The sequence below is a fragment of the Cyrtonyx montezumae genome, unplaced genomic scaffold, assembly GCF_038088225.1.
Source record: "Cyrtonyx montezumae isolate F1298 unplaced genomic scaffold, pur_monq_1.0 scaffold_8, whole genome shotgun sequence".
In the NCBI taxonomy this organism is placed as follows: Eukaryota; Metazoa; Chordata; class Aves; order Galliformes; family Odontophoridae; genus Cyrtonyx; species Cyrtonyx montezumae.
Window position 1 is genome coordinate 46,014,050 of NW_027072089.1, and position 15,896 is coordinate 46,029,945.

At 42.5% G+C, this 15,896-nt stretch overlaps 1 protein-coding gene across 1 annotated transcript; it reads left to right on the plus strand.

Moving 5' to 3' along the window:
- Window positions 1–1,618: 1,618 nt before the first annotated feature.
- LOC136058511 (myosin regulatory light chain 2, smooth muscle minor isoform) lies at window positions 1,619–6,770 on the plus strand. The gene is made up of 5 exons (XM_065752009.1): window positions 1,619–1,705; window positions 2,082–2,164; window positions 2,392–2,590; window positions 2,730–2,891; window positions 6,289–6,770. Exons 3-5 carry the CDS (start codon window positions 2,407–2,409, stop codon window positions 6,459–6,461), a joined length of 519 nt encoding a protein of 172 aa, XP_065608081.1. The 5' UTR covers window positions 1,619–1,705; window positions 2,082–2,164; window positions 2,392–2,406; the 3' UTR covers window positions 6,462–6,770.
- Window positions 6,771–15,896: the final 9,126 nt, after the last annotated feature.

Sequence of the window (15,896 nt, forward strand, 5' to 3'; positions counted from 1 at the left end):
CTGAGTTCAGAGTGTTTGGACAATGCACTCAGACACAGGGTTTTGATTTTCGATGGTGGAGCTAGGAGTTGGACTCCATAGTCCTTGTGGTCCCCTTCCAATTTGGGATCCTCTGTGATTCTGATGATTCATACTCAGAAAACTTCCCCTGGCTGAGCCACATGCTCCAAAAACAGCCTGTAAGGCAGCAGGTGCAGAGATGACAGCTGCTCTGACACGCTGCTCCTGCAACAGCCAGGCACGTGCAGTCACACTGAACAGTGATCCTTGTTTCATTAGGGTACCGTAAACTGGAGAACAAAAGCTTTAAGAGCGAGGGGCAGCAAGTTTAATTAATACACTGATCCCATACTGAGCGAGTAGTATTATCTTATCTGTTCTCACATCTTTGAAAGTTAAACACTGCTAACAACATACAGGTTGACAGGTTTCACCTAACACCTTTTTAATGGAACAAAAAAATCCAATACAGAGCGGTATGTTTGCAACACTGGTTCAATTTAAAGTAACTGATGGAAGGATTTTAGATTAAGATAAGAAATAACTATTTTTGTAATTAAATTTCAACACCCAGTTCAGTTGTTCAAGATTATCATGGATTATTTTAATAACTCCAGTATTACCTTGGTGCCTCTGCCTCTTTTCTGCCCACTCATGCTTTGCATATGATTACTATGAAACTGTGAGCCATAGCTGGGGAGCACAGGGCATTTTTTACCTAGTTTTTCCACAGTCGTGCTCTTGATCCATCCAAGTTGAGTACCACTGGATCTTCAAGCTAGTTTTAGAAAAGTGATGTTAAAATTCAACAGGGAAGTACTCTTAGTGGTTAATTAGGTAACTTCTTGGACCTCATGGTGTAGCTCTTCTGTGAAGGAGGAAGAAATTTGGACCATAAGGCTGATTTGGGCCATGTCTCTCCCTCCAAATGTGGAACCACAGCTTCCAAAGGATGCATTATACAATCACAGAATCGTTTTGAGTTGGAGGGGACACTTTAAGGTCATCTAGTCCAACTCCCCTGCAGTGAGCAGGGACACCTACAACTACATCAGGTGCTTTCTCAGAGCCCTGCCTTGACCTTGAGTGTCTCCAGGGATAGGGTGTCCACCAGCAATCTGAGCAACCTGTTTCAGTGCTTCACCACCCTGATTGCTAAAAACTTTTTCCTTATAACCAATCTAAATCTCCTCTATTTGGAAACCACTTCCCCTTGTCCTCTCACAACAGACCCAGGTGAAGTGTGTCCCCTTCTTTCTCATAGACCCTTTACGTACTAAAAGTCCAAGGATGAACTTCATCGTGTACAGTGCCCAAACTTAATCCACCTGACTCGTGGGCTACAGGTGAACGCGAGATGCCACTCCCAAAACGAGCCGACACATCAGCACGCCAGCAAGAAGGAACGGCACAGCCACCCCCATCCCTCACCGCCCCGCCCCGGCTGCACCACCGCGCCGCTCCCGGAGGGGGAACTGGGGAACCGGACGCTGCGGGGCCGCCCCGGGGTGGCCGTCCCGGAGGCTGCGGTCGCTGCGGCAGCCCGCGCTGCTCCGTGCTGTGCCCTGTCCGCCCCTTCCCTGTCCGCCCGGCCCCGGGTCGCCGCCCGCCTCCTCCCGCCGCCGGGAGGGCGATGGTTTCTCCAGGAAGCGCTGGGGCTGCTGCCGCTTCCTCCGCTTGCCGTCGCACCGAGGCGGCTGCTGGGGTGAGGCTGGGGCTGGGGGCGGCCGCTGGGGCTGGGGTAGCTGCGGTGGGGACGGTGGGTGCGGGCGTCATAACTACTTCTATCTGCAGGACAGGATGAACTATTATCCTAACGTCACGGTTTTGTGTTGTTTTTTGTTTGTTTGTTTGTTTAACAATAAAAGGCAAGGCATACACTTGCTGGATTACAGAACGCTACTTACTGCTGTCAGGTGCCACGCTTTGGCCCTTCAGACTTTGCTCAGGTGCACCACGTTCGAGTGTTCTTTTCCCCTGCTCTCAGATATTGCATATATACAGATATTACACAATATACAAACACGGAGTTATTACACGAGCTCAACAATAACTTTCAAAATCTCACTTTTCTTGTTTAGGCTTGAGACCAAAGTTCCATTCTTGAAGATAGATGTATTAAGGAGGGAACCCAGGTAAAAGCTGTTCCTTCTCAGAGTGAAAGGTATGTGCAACTTAATCTTTTAATGACTTTTTGTTTGTTTTTGCCTTTCCTGTTCTATTTCCTGCTTCTCTTTTCCCCTTCTCAGATAAGGAAATACGTTCTGATGAGAGGAAACGGAAGGGTGTTAGAGATGCTTTCTGACTCTGAATGTTGGTATTAAAGCTTAATGTTTAGTACATTCTTCTTAAGTCCTAACTCTGACCTTATTCTATTTACTTTTCTCTTAGTATCCAAAAATCAACATGTCTAGCAAAAAAGCAAAGACGAAGACCACCAAGAAGCGCCCTCAGCGCGCCACTTCCAATGTGTTTGCAATGTTTGATCAGTCCCAGATTCAGGAATTCAAGGAGGCCTTCAACATGATTGATCAGAACAGGGATGGCTTCATTGACAAGGAGGACTTGCACGACATGCTTGCCTCCCTCGGTAATGTCCCTCTTCTGTTTGCAGCTGCCAAACATTTTTGTGCTATTGGAATTAAAGCACTGAGTCTGGGACAGCTTCTGAGAGGTGTCCCCGTTTGGGTGATACTATTCAGATGATACACGAATCCTTGTATTTGTAGGAAAGAATCCAACGGATGAGTACCTGGATGCCATGATGAACGAGGCTCCGGGCCCCATCAACTTCACAATGTTCCTCACAATGTTTGGTGAGAAGCTAAATGGCACCGATCCGGAAGACGTCATCAGGAATGCTTTTGCCTGCTTTGATGAAGAAGCAACAGGTGTGTGGGTGAAACTCAACTGCTTTGGAGTACTTTTTTGGTCTTATGTGATCTTTTCTATGGCATTTAAAGGGAAGTGGATGTGAAATCTGTAATTCAACTGAGTTTGTTATTCCCCTGCAGTGGGTTTGAGAGATATACGAATCTTGGGTGCATTTAATATCTGTAGATAGGTGATCCAGACCATGCCAACTTTTTCTTCTGTTCCTTCATCTTGCCTCGTGTGTCTTAGGCTGTGTCATACCCTCACGCCCAGTTGTTTTAAGGTTTCAGGGACTGTAGCTTTAGTGATTTATGGATATAATCAGGGTGGGGTCTGGAAGACAGAAATGGTGTTGAGTAGACTGGCATAGCAAGGGAGGGGAAGAATAAAATGCAGAGTTCGGTTTTACGGTGTTAAGCTTTCAAGGTTGTATCTGTAATCATGAAGTTAGGTTTATGCTTTTATTTATTTATTAAGATGGGACAGGGTTCTGGAGAGCTGTGTAGCAACCAGAGATTGATCCTGAGGTTATTCTGTGGAAACACAGTATCAGGGTTCTGACGTGTTGTGAACCTGCCCTATTAGTGCTGCCCCTGCACACGTCACTGCTTACGATGGTCTACCACAATGCTGCAGTCAGATTTTCCAGATTTGTGGATGTACATTTCGAACTTTTCAAAGGATATTAGCCCATTTCAAGCAGCTATTTTCTGTCTGTGTATTTTTAGCACCTTTTGCCTTTTCAAAGTGCTTTCCCTTCCTGTTGGGTTGTAGGTAAACAGGCTTTCTGTTGCTAAGGCCTTTTCAAATGTTAATTGACTTCCTCCCTCTCAAGGGTAATCTCTTCACCATCTCCTGGAGAAGAAAGTTTTGTTAGTAGGTTATTTTCTCCCCACAGGTAGTCTGACTGACCATACTACAAGGTTTTTTTTATGCGTGCACCAGAACAGGAGCCTGTGAATCAGGATATAAAGAAAACGATAGTGCTGCCAGTTCTTTTGAACAGTGACCTTCTATGTCTGCATAGATTGTACGTTACTGGTTCAAGCCCCCATGTGCTGATAAGACTGATTTTTTTTATCCTCTTTAAACTTAATGATAAAAATTTTAGTCTATCTATATCCTTTCTCTATATCCTAGGATAATTTGAAGATAATGACTCCACAGTATTTTTTCTTAACGCCATCCTCAAATTTTAACCAGGAGACACGTTAGATGTTTATGCTGTTTTAATGATTTTGATTAAAAGTAATCAAGATGGAGTCTTCAAAATAAAATGTAACAGAGCCCATGGTATTTTTGCTTCTTATTTGTTTTATCCTCAAATTTAGCTCTTCCAGCTGTGTTGAACCCTTTTGCTTTTATTTTCTTTTTTATTTTTCCTTCTTTTAGTTTAATAATCTCCATGTGTCTTGTGTTGTGCACCTGATTTCCTATTACACATCAGTGCAGTTCTTCTGAAGCAGAATAACAAGAACCAGACCCTCTTGGTGAGGAAAAAGGAGTTGGCCTTGGTTTTACTTGCTTCTCCTGTATTGTCGATGCTGTTGTTTATATTACTTCAGCATTACTGTCATGTAAAACAGTAGTATCATAAAATTAGCACAAAAGCTTATATCTGCCTTCATTTAGTATAACTGTTTTTCTGCTCTTTGACCCCACATTGTTTTGTGCTGTCTGCCAAAGGCTAAATCTTAAATTTTGCTTCATTAGTTGATTACTCCCTGTCCATATTGAAACTGTGTGAGAGCTTGTTTTAGGAGGAGTGGGAAAACTATTTACTTTGTGATTATGTGCTGCTAAAACTTTTAGTGTATGATTCCTCTGGCAACCCCGTGCAGTGTTTACACACCTAATGTACTCAGACAAAAGCAATTAAGTCCTTGAGGCTAAACTTGTAGCACCAAAGGCCTTGCATTCTTTGCATGCTAATCCTCATATCATCTCTCATCACTATTTGGTCTCTGTTGCACTGTTAAAAGAAAACGACTAATGCCTTTAACTTTTTTTGTGTGTGTTTTTTTTCCCCTTTACTCACACCTGCTAAGAAACAGCTGCGAAATTTGACCCAGTTAAGATAGGCCTGGCTATTCTCCTCCTGATTTTAAAGAACATGGTTGTTAGCATTCTTCATTTGGAGTCATTAATCAGAGGCTGGTCTACATACACTAGGATATTATGCTGTTTTAACATATTTAACATATGTTGTAACGTGTGTTTTGGTTTTTTTGGGGTTTTTTTTTTGTTTTTTTCCTGTGCTGCTTCCCTGCAGTACAGACCAACCTCGTGGTAATTTATCATGCTCTCTGGCTGCCTTTTGGTTCCCTGACTCCCTGTTTTGTATACTCTCTGCATGAACTTTGTTTGCTTAAGTTATACAAGTCTTTCCAAAGCAGAACTTACCACATCCTAACTGATTCTATGTAAGTCACTTTTGGTGTCTACTAATGATTTCCAGCTGTTCTGCCTAGTGTATTTTTATTGGAATATTCATCACCTCTGTTCTTTTACTGATTTTTATCCAGTTTGAGTTCAGTAACTGATTTCTTTCTCAAAGGGCTGTGTGTGTAAAGGCATGGCATGTCTTATTTCAACCTTAAGCAGTCCCTGCATTCTTATGTCTATTTTGCACTTTTTTTTAATCTCTAAACTTTCCTGCAATTATTTGGCAACTGGTGGTTCTGCCCACCCATTGAAATGGAATTGGCAGAAGTTTCTTTGCAGTAGTAAAGTAATCGACGGCTCATTTCTGTGTATTTGATGGTTTCCTTTGGAAACTTCTGCTAGCGTTTCATCGTATAATAAGTAACTGTGTACTCTACCTTTTTTGACTAGCTTTTCTGCCCCTACCTCTCCATGGTACACATTCTTCCTCCTTCCTAGGCTAATTTACTCATCCTGCCTTAAAGTCTGTTCTGTTATAAACTCCTTCCCCGGGTGTTTGCCTGCAGCTCACTGTATCCACACAAGTCACCTCCAGTGATGGTATCATGCAGTACTGAAGGGCCAACCAGTGGTTATTTGGTCCCCACAGCAAGCTAGTTAATAAAGGATGATTAAATCTATCTAATTCCATCAAGAAAAAATATAATTCAATTAATAGAAGAGCTTGTATAATGGAGGTTAGTGATGACTGTATTCCTGCTTTAGGATCTCGTCTTTCCACTTGGAGCTGCTTAAGATCAATAAATGGAAATAGACCGTAGAGTATCAGGCCTTCTTTTACACAATAAATAAATAAATGAACATACAAAATGCATCAAAATTCTCCCCCTCCCCTTCGCATTTAAAAAGCTGCACGTTAATTAATTTGCATGTCTGTTTCTGGGGCTGTCTTAACGTTCACCATACTGCTTTCAAGGGCCTGCTAGAAGACAGCTTTCATTTTGTGTTTCTCTATACGTTGCATCCTAGGGTTTATTCAAGAGGACTACCTGCGGGAGCTGCTGACCACGATGGGAGACAGGTTCACAGATGAAGAGGTAGATGAGCTCTACAGAGAGGCACCAATCGACAAAAAGGGCAATTTCAATTACATTGAGTTCACGCGCATCCTTAAACATGGAGCAAAAGACAAGGATGACTGAGCAAATCCCTGGATACCTGCAGCTTTTTTTTTCCTTTTTTCTTTCCCCTCAGGACCTGTTTTTTCTTTTTGGGACCCTTTGCATACATTTTTTTTGGCATTTCAGCTTTTGCTTCTGTAGACTCTGGGGCTGCTCAGGCACACCTGCACTTTTGCAATAGGACTGGAAATGTGCAGGGAGAGAGGATGGCTTAGAGTGTTAGAGGTTTAGGAACAAAGATTTGGGTGGGGAGGCACTTAAAAATGATGCTATTACCCATTCTAGGTGCATTTTTGCAATTTAAGATAAATTAATAATTCTTCAATAAAACACCGCTTTATTAAATATGCCATTAAACATGTTTCATGCTAGAAGTGGGCTGTTTATCTAATCATTTCTGTAAATACTTTTGCAGCTGTATACAGTCACAGTATCTATTCTTGCCTTAAAAATGAAGCATAAGACACTTAGGCATACTGAATTTGTACATCAGTGACTGAACACTTCCCAGTGACTGAGTACTTCATTTCCTACTGAGAGCATATACAATGAAGAAATTCACATCCTTCACATTTTATTACATTGTAAATTAATGAGTTTTGTCCTAGACTTGCACGTTAAAATCCTATGGGTGTAATTGAGGTGGTATTTCACTATTACCTTAACTGCTTCATTTCTTGACGTTGAGTACAGTATTAATACTGCTTTTTAAACTTACATGGTAAATCCTAGTGCTTTCTGTAAAGTAAAAAGTCTCTGTGTGAGCAGAGTGTGAGTGATGTCTCTTACTATACCTGCAGCACTTTTTTTTTCTTTCTTCCTTCTATCTTTTCTCAAAGCACACTGACAATCTGTGCTGTTAATGCATTATTCTCACATTCCAAATGGAACAATACATATTTTTATGTCTTCTTCTGACTACAGTGCTTTAAGTATGTGAAGAATTCTGTTCCATTTCTCATATCCTGTGGTTCATATGGTATGGAACATAGCAGACTTGGCACAACACTGTGAAGCAGCTTTGCCATAATCTGTGGTCTTGGCAGAAATAATGACTAAAGTGATCACTTGACAGTGCTTTCCTTACTTCTAGGAATTCAATTGTTTTCCCTTTTGAATTTAGGTTACAAAATCAAGACATATTGCTTGTCTGGGAGTGTTTCACTGTTTCTTTGTAGGCTGCTTTTGTAAACTGAATTTAATTAGAGGGCAGTGACTGGGTTGGAAATACATTGTGCTTCCACAAGTAACCTGCCAGAACCATCTTCATCTTTTAGCTAATCCTGGTGAAATTATGAATGTAAAAGATAGGATGGAAATGATGCTCTCATAGCATATTTGATTCATTAAGGCTTATTAAAGATATTTACTAGACCTGTTCCACTTACAGTTCCAGCACAGTTAACTGCACAGTTTAAGAAGAGTCTCTTGGTGTTACCAAGCCATGTGAAAATGTGTGTGCTTATGCAGTATAGGTTTGTCCAAAGACACACACTGCCCTTGTGGCAGTAGCTGCCTGGATTTCAGTTAGTAGTTTTCTCACCTCTTTTCTCCGAGAGCACTGGGAAGTCTGTGTAGCTCCAGGACTCCTGTCAGTGATGTTACAACCAATGCACACTGCCTCTCCTTATCTGTTCACTTGATCATAGGTTTATAGGTTCATAAGGTTGGAAAGGACCTACAAGATCATCTAGTCCAACCATCAGTTTTAAGTGGGATTAGATGAATAACCTTTGAGTGGTTATTAAAATGAGAGCTCTTTCATTCTTTATGGGTGCTCTTGATCATTTAAAATGGTGGTTCTATTAGATCCATAGCACAAGAGGAATGTTGTAGAAACCATCGCTTGGTTGTTGAAAAGTGCATTAGTGGAGTTACTGTGCCTTTGACACAGTTCTTGGTGTAAAAGGACACATAAAATACTGTGATAGAGAACTTCATATTTGTTAGGAAAGTGACTTCCTTTCGTGTTATTTTTTGGATGGACCTTGCAGTCTCCTTGAGAAGATGCTTCAGTTTCTTCTACCTTTGTCCCAACTTTACAAATATTAGGAACTGTATGGACACATAAGGCATGCAGGATGCTATCTGTAGGCCTGTAACTGAGAGGACTGCAAAGGGGATCAGAACACTTTTGGAGGAGATGGAAGAAGCCTAAATGCTTCAATAATAAACGTTCTCTCAGTTGCTGGCTTTCAACCGAAAAATGTTTACATTTGGAAGGGGCGGAGTTAGCAAACTAGACAAAGAGCTTTTGTAGATGATCAGCGTGTCCAGCAGCCCTCCAGCTGAGAACAGCTGCATCCCCTGCGAGCCTCATGAGTCCTCTTCTGGAGGAAGCGGGCCGGGAACGTGTGGCCAATATCCCAATCCATCGGTAGGTGGCATTGCAGCTCCTAGCACCGGTGCAGTTGAAGGGCGAACGGCCCTCCAAACAGTTTCATTTAATTGGTTTGGGTTTCTCGTTTGTTTGTCAGTCCTAAAGAGCTCCTTTGACGCAGCATAGGGAAGAAAATACGGTCAGTTCCCACAGAAGCTCTGCTCCTAGCACGACACGGACTGACGCTGCTGGGATTTTTCAGATTACAGCTATGCATGTGCTGAATGTTGCCTCTTTCACCCAATTTATGCGTTACAGGGACGAGTGAAATGAGATATTGCCAAGCCGTTGCTACAGACATGCATGTACACACACACGTGGTGTATGTTTGAAAAAGATTCCTTTCCATAAGCACTTCAGGGCTCCTGTTGTAACTGAAAGCAGGCACGCTGCTGGTCTTGCCATGTCGCTAAGTGCTCGTGCTGTTTTGCAAGACTTGCTCTGGAAAACTACGCCAAATTCAAATTTATTTGCATGTGTATAGTATTGTTTACGTAGGAAAGACTAAAACTGGTGATACAAATTATGCTACCTAGGCAGAGGCTGGAGGCAACTGGTATGTCTCTGTAGCAGTGTCAGTTGCTAAGCCCTGCTTTTTGTCTGCCTATAGGACTAGGGCCCCGCTGAAGCAAAGCAACACCTATATTCCACTTGGTCCTGTGAGGACGAACTGCAAATCACCGGTGCTATTGTTTTTAGCCATGCCTTTACACGAATCTTTCAGCCACTCAAGTTTGATGGCATTTAACTGCTCTGATAAACAAGTCCCAGAGCCTGGCAAAACGAACTTTGGTGGGTAATTCAGACACCTGGGATTTCTCTCGCAAAGAAATTTTAAGCCCCCACTCGTCTCTGATGCCTTGAAGTCTGCGTCTGCTGGAAACAGTAACTCTGGTTTTATAGAATGCCTGTAGTTTTCAACAGTGGAAAACTCATTCTCAGGGAGAGCCACAGAATCCCCAAGTGTTCTTACCAGAGAGCACAGAGGCGTTGATGTCTTTCTCCATTTGTCTATTTTATTTTTTAAAATTCAGTTGTTTCTGGTGAGGTCACTTGAGTGGAGAGCTAGAACAATGTGGCCTTGCATTCTCTCAGCTAGAAGGAGCAACTAAAAGTAGGCCTACAACATTCAGGCTGCATATAAAAACACTGAACAATTGATGAGGGTTGAACCATCACAAGCTGCGTTTCTTATTGTGCTGGTTTTTGTTTTTTCTAGCAACGAAGGAGCTTAGGTGATGATCTCAGCAGAAAGGATTACAGAGATCAATTGTACCTGAAGGCAGACTCTTTCCTGCTCTCCAAGGTGAAGTTCCCAAAAGCTGTGATTCACAAGTGGGGCTGGTATGCTTGTTTCCTGTGGTTGCACGGGCAACGGGCAACGGAGCTGAACTCTAAACGAGTTTTAGCTTATAAACTGTTTCCTTTTCAGGACCGTTTGTGAGAAGCAGTGCCTCACCAGGGAACCGTCTCGCACATCCTGTATCTGGCCTAACACCCACCTCCTCCTTCCCATGAATGTAGGTAATAACTTTTGCAGGTTGTCACCGACCTTACCCCTTTAAAGCCGTGTGCTGTATGCTGCTGTGGCTCAGCTCCTGGCTGTCTTCGTGCAACTCAGCTACCTGTGGTCAGGGGACAGGGATTCTGTTTGCTGTCCAGAGCCGTGCCGTGCCTACTTGTGAGTTACAGCCCTAACTTCTGTAGAAAGAGCAACGGTGACTCTTTCCTTTCCCTTCAGTATTTCTTTTGATGAGATTCAGCAGACGCTTGTTTTGATAGTTACTAATTTTAGTGCCTAACTCCCCTAGACAGAGAGAAGCATCTGTCAGCGTGACAGGCATGGTACAAGCAATGCCAAGCATTCTTCCCTGTCATCCAGACACCAAGTGGCAAGTATTTAGTATGCCAACTACCAAATGTCAAATAGAATGATGACTGGTCTAAAAAGCATGAGAGTCTGAAGAGAATTCGTATCATCAGGGTGATTGGGTCTAAATGCTAGGCACTCGGTATGACCTTTGCCAACTATCTCCTAGCGGCAGGCATGGTTTGTGTTGCTATTCAAACAACCTCAGCCGGCTGCTGACTCATCGCTAGTTCCACTCCACGCATCCCGGGGCTTAAGTACAAAAATTGTTTTAGTAGTGCTCATTAGCTGGGAAAAGCAAACCTAACTGGAATTCCTACGTAATCACCATTAGATCAGAGGGGTCACATGAAGTGAGTATTTAAAAATATATGTTTGGAAAAAAATAAAAAATCATTCACACAACTTTAACGGGGGTGCATACCAGTCCCAGCAGGCTTCTTTCAGCGAGCAGATGAGAGCTGCAAATTAAAGATACTTGCAGCTGGGATTTTCCTTTTCAAAGAACTGCAGGTCACTGTGACATTTGAAATGAAGCTTCAGTGAGCCCACAATCACTGCCTGTTGCCCTCCCCCACCCCCCTGATCACATACACAGTGTTTCCTTGAGAAATCTGCACAGCTTTATGCCCCAGAGCCCTAGCAAGCTTCAAAGCTCTAGGGCTGGAGTCAGTTAAAAGAGGCATTGAGAAGTTTCACGTTAGCAAGATAAACTCGTGAACTTTGTGATACATTTTTGGAAGAGAATTAAATGGAATAGAATCACTTGTAGTTAGTACTTGCCTGTTCCTGCTGATTTAATGGCTAAGATATCACATATTTATTAGAACTTGAGATGTATATTGTACAAAACAAGTTGTAAGACTGACTGTTATTGCTGTTTTGTTGGCAAAAAGGGGAATTTGGCCATGAATCTAAACTCTGCCTGTCCCCATCCTCTGTTACTTACAAGAAAATTAAAAAGGTAGTATAGCTACTTTTGTTTGACAGAAGACAACATTTCTTTTGGACTTTCTCTGGCTTTTTTCATGACTAATTGAACGCAATCTTATAATTTAAGTACGATAACTAGTTCCTCTGCTGTAACAAACAAATGTATGCCAACTGGATGTCTGTCTGTTGTTTAGGATCTGAAAGAACAGCATGGAGTTGCATCAGGGGAGGTCAGGTTTGGCATTATGGAAAGCTTCTTCACCAGAGGGGGTCAGGCACTGGAACAGGCTGCCCAGGGCAGTGGTTATGGCCCCAAGCTGCCCAAGTACAAGGAGCATCTGGACAACGGTCTGAAACCTACAGTTTGAAATTTGGGTGGTCCTGTGAGGAGCTGGGGGTTGGACTCGATGATCCATGTGGTTCCCTTCCAACCCGGGATATTTTGTGATTTCATTGTTTGTTATTGGTGCTTTTTAGCACATCCATCTGTTCCTGGCCTCTTTGTCTAGGTGAGGCAGAGAACAGCAGAGCCGTTACTTATTTAGACAAAGTAGCTTTCTAAGTAAAGATTAAAATAGAGAAAATAGGGGCTGAGGCACTGAAGCATTTCCTAGTGCAGCTGGTGAGAAAGATGTCTCCCTAGTCAAGATCCTAGTAGTCAGACTTCTGCAAATGCATAAGAATACCTCAGCAACTGTATAGGCAACCCCTTTGGCAACCCAAAGCAACTCTGTTCCATAATCGCTCTTTTCTCTCTCCTACTACCCCATTTCAGACCATTTTGCAAGCACTTAAACGCCTGAAGTCAGTGGCCTGCATCTTTCTCTTCCAAGTTTTATACATGCCTAAGGGCTGAGGCCCTCGAGCAAGAAAGGCATTCCCAACACCGGGTACCACAGCCTGGGCCTCACCTTGAGACAAGATTTAAAGCAGCTAATTAGCTGTCAGGCTTTGCAAATTGTGGAGAATAAGAATTTAAGCACTTCTAGGATTAAGTGGTAACTTAATGGCACCTTTGAAAATGCTGGCAGTATCTAAATGGTACATCACTACCTCACTATTTAAGGCTCTTGGCTTAAACTTCAAAACAGATTCCTGTAGCCATCGTGGATGCCCAGCAGTGGGGTAACACAACAGAAATGTCATTTGGGAGCAGAAGGTAAGTGTGCCAGGGAACTAGAAGAGTATTTTCACCGATGTTCTTATTAGTGAGGCCTGGAAGATCTTATCCTATATGAGATTTTCAGAGCTGGTAATTATGCCATCCCTGATCTCAGGTGTCACCAAGAAAGAACAAATATCAAACAAAGGGGTGCTAGCTGCTTATTTTCACAGTCACTTTCAAGAATAGAGGGATAATTTACACTTATGTGACTGATTCTGGATTATTCTTACCTGTGATAGATCTAGTGCTTGCACACACCCTTTGCAGGAATGCTTTTGTTATCAGTGGTTTTAAAAGAGACTTATAAAAGCAAGGAAAGCATTTGGGAAATACTGTGATTATGAACAGGTGCGGTTATGTTTACTTGAGTTATTTTTTCTCCTTCCAATCCCTCCATGCCTTCCCAAAGCCTACTCACAGGTTTTCTTTCTACAGTGAAATAGTACTGAATTCAGCAAGGATCACTTAACGAGGTCATTCCAGCAACATCGTGAAAGTTTCCAGTATTTATGTTTACATACAGATACTAATTCTGACTCACTTCCTGACTTCGCTGTTCTCAGGTTCTTGTTTTGTTTTGTTTTGTTTTGTTTTAATTATTATTATTTGTTTTTTAAAAAGGTACAGTCAGCTTTAGTTTCAACCTCCAATCGATAGTAAATTATTGACTTCTCTCTCCAATTTCCTCCATTTTATTTCTGTGGCAGTTGAAATTTTTACCTGTGAATCTCTTTGCATTTATCTGCTAGGTGGCTGACATCAGATGCATATCCAGGCATGCTCTTACACAGTCCACAAAGGGTTTGTTTCAAGCTTTTGTCCCCAGCAGCTATGGAGAAAAGGACTCTATAAAATCAATTTAGTACAGAAGTTGGTTGGGGTTAGAAGTTTTATCCCTGCAAGTAAAAGCAGTGTGGCATGAAGGTATTTGTAATGTGGGTTCTTTTAATGAATCTTAGCCACTTAGTTGACTGAAGACATTAGAGTGTTCTTACTCAAAAGTAAGCAATTAACTTTCAACACAGAAAATTAAATTACTTTAAATTGTTACACAGCTATTTGAACAATACTTATAGTGTCTTGTTGCTTTTATTGCTTTTTTTTTTGCTTTTTTTTTTTTGCCCCTGGCATTTTGTATGTAACATTCCAGACACCATGAGACATATTCATTAAATATATTGGGCCCTTTGCACAGTACAATCTTGTTTTATATAATTTTATACAATACACTATTACTGTAGCCAAGTAATAAATAGGAACAGAATTCAGAAAGAAACTTTGGGGAAAGTATGTTCTGTATCCCATACACAAAAGTAGTTTGGACTCCTGAAATAAGCTACATCCTTGTTGAGAGAAACGCAGGCTGCTGAGGTGACTTGAGTGAATATTTTGCTGTTGGGCTGAGGATAGTTCCCCTTAATTGAGCTGAAAAAATAAAGCCAGCTGAAGAGCATCTTCCATGCCAATGCTTACAATGCTCTTGGAGCTCCAGGCTGCAGTCTCCTCAGCGAGGTGACTCAGACCCCTTCCGTGTTTGTACAGTGTCTACATAACGTGGTGGGGGGTTGAAAACAATGTCAGATGGCATTTCCATAATAAAAGTAATAAGCTCTTTCTCAGCAGAGGTGTTAAATGCTATGTTTGAAAAGCTTCCGCCTCTAATTCATCAGAACATCATTTCCACTTCAGTCTCTGCACGGGCTGATTTAACTGCTTTCTGTTAGCAGTATTTCAGATAACAAGTGGCAACCAAAATGTTCCAAGACTTTGTTATCTCACAGCCTAACGACAAAAGGAGACAATTGTGCTTTATTTGCTAACTACAAACCGTGCTTTATCTTGCATTTTGGCTTATGTTATCATCAAGTTGCTAATCATCATTCTGTGACACTGTCTGCGTGGCACCTCCACTGCGGCTCTTGGCTGCAGTACGTGGGCACGGTATCATAAAGCAGCAAACAATACACTGGCACTTTCTGATAACTGTCATTAAGAGGGAAGATGCTCCTTTTGCCAGCCAGTGTAACGTGAGATATTCAACCCACTAAATAAATGCTGTTATGCATCGTTTGGCCACAGTCCCCATGCAGTCAGGTAGGAGAGCTAGCTTCCAGTCTCAGTAACTGTGTACTTTTGTAGCAGTAAGGCTTCCACATTTTTGCTATGGAATGAAAAGAATTGGGAAAAGCCCTTTATAAAGTACCAGAAGGATTTTATTTCCTTGCTGAAGTGCTCAAGTTTCTGCTGATTCTTCCAAGCATTAATCTACCCATTTAAATTCAAATGTCCTGCCCAGGTCTGAGCTTTGGTAATAGCTGCAGCTCTAAAGCCCCCTCAGAGACCTTACGTTGTATTCAGGTGTCAGAAACTGGGGCTTAAATGAGCTCATTTAATCTCATACAGCTTTTATTATGTTTTGCTACTCCACCTGCAAAAGCAGACCATTTTATCATAGAATCACAGGAAGGCCACCAGTCCCACCCCTTACTGTGGGCAGGGCTGCCACTCACCAGCCCAGCTGCCCAGGCCATCATCCAACCTGGCCTTGAGTGCCTCCAGGGTTGGGGCACCATGGCTTCCCTGGGCAGCTCTGCCAGTGCCTCACTGCCCTGTGAGTGAAAAAAATTCCACCTCGCATCTCACCAAATCTCCCCTCTTTTAGTTTAAAGCCATTTCCCCTTGTCCTATAATGATCACACCACACAAACTGTTGGTCTCCCTCTTGCTTATAAGCTCCCCCCAGGTACCGTAAAGCCATGAGTTCAACCCAGAGCCTTCTCCAAGCTAAACAAGCCCAACCTTTCTATGTAGGAGAGGTGCTCCAGCCATCTGATAATCTCTGTGGCCCCCACTGGATCCACTCTGTGTCCTTCCTGTGCTGAGTGCCCCAGATCTGGACACAGTGCTCCAAATACAGGGCCTTACAAGGGCAGACTAGAGGGGAACAATCAACTCCCTTGCCCTGCTGATATTTTGATACAGCCTAGGATACCACTGGCCTTCCAGGCTGCAAGAGCACGCTGCAGGACCCTCAAGACCTTCTCAGCAGTGCTGCTCTGAATGAATTCTTCCACCAGTCTGTACACATACTCAGGACTGCCCTGACCC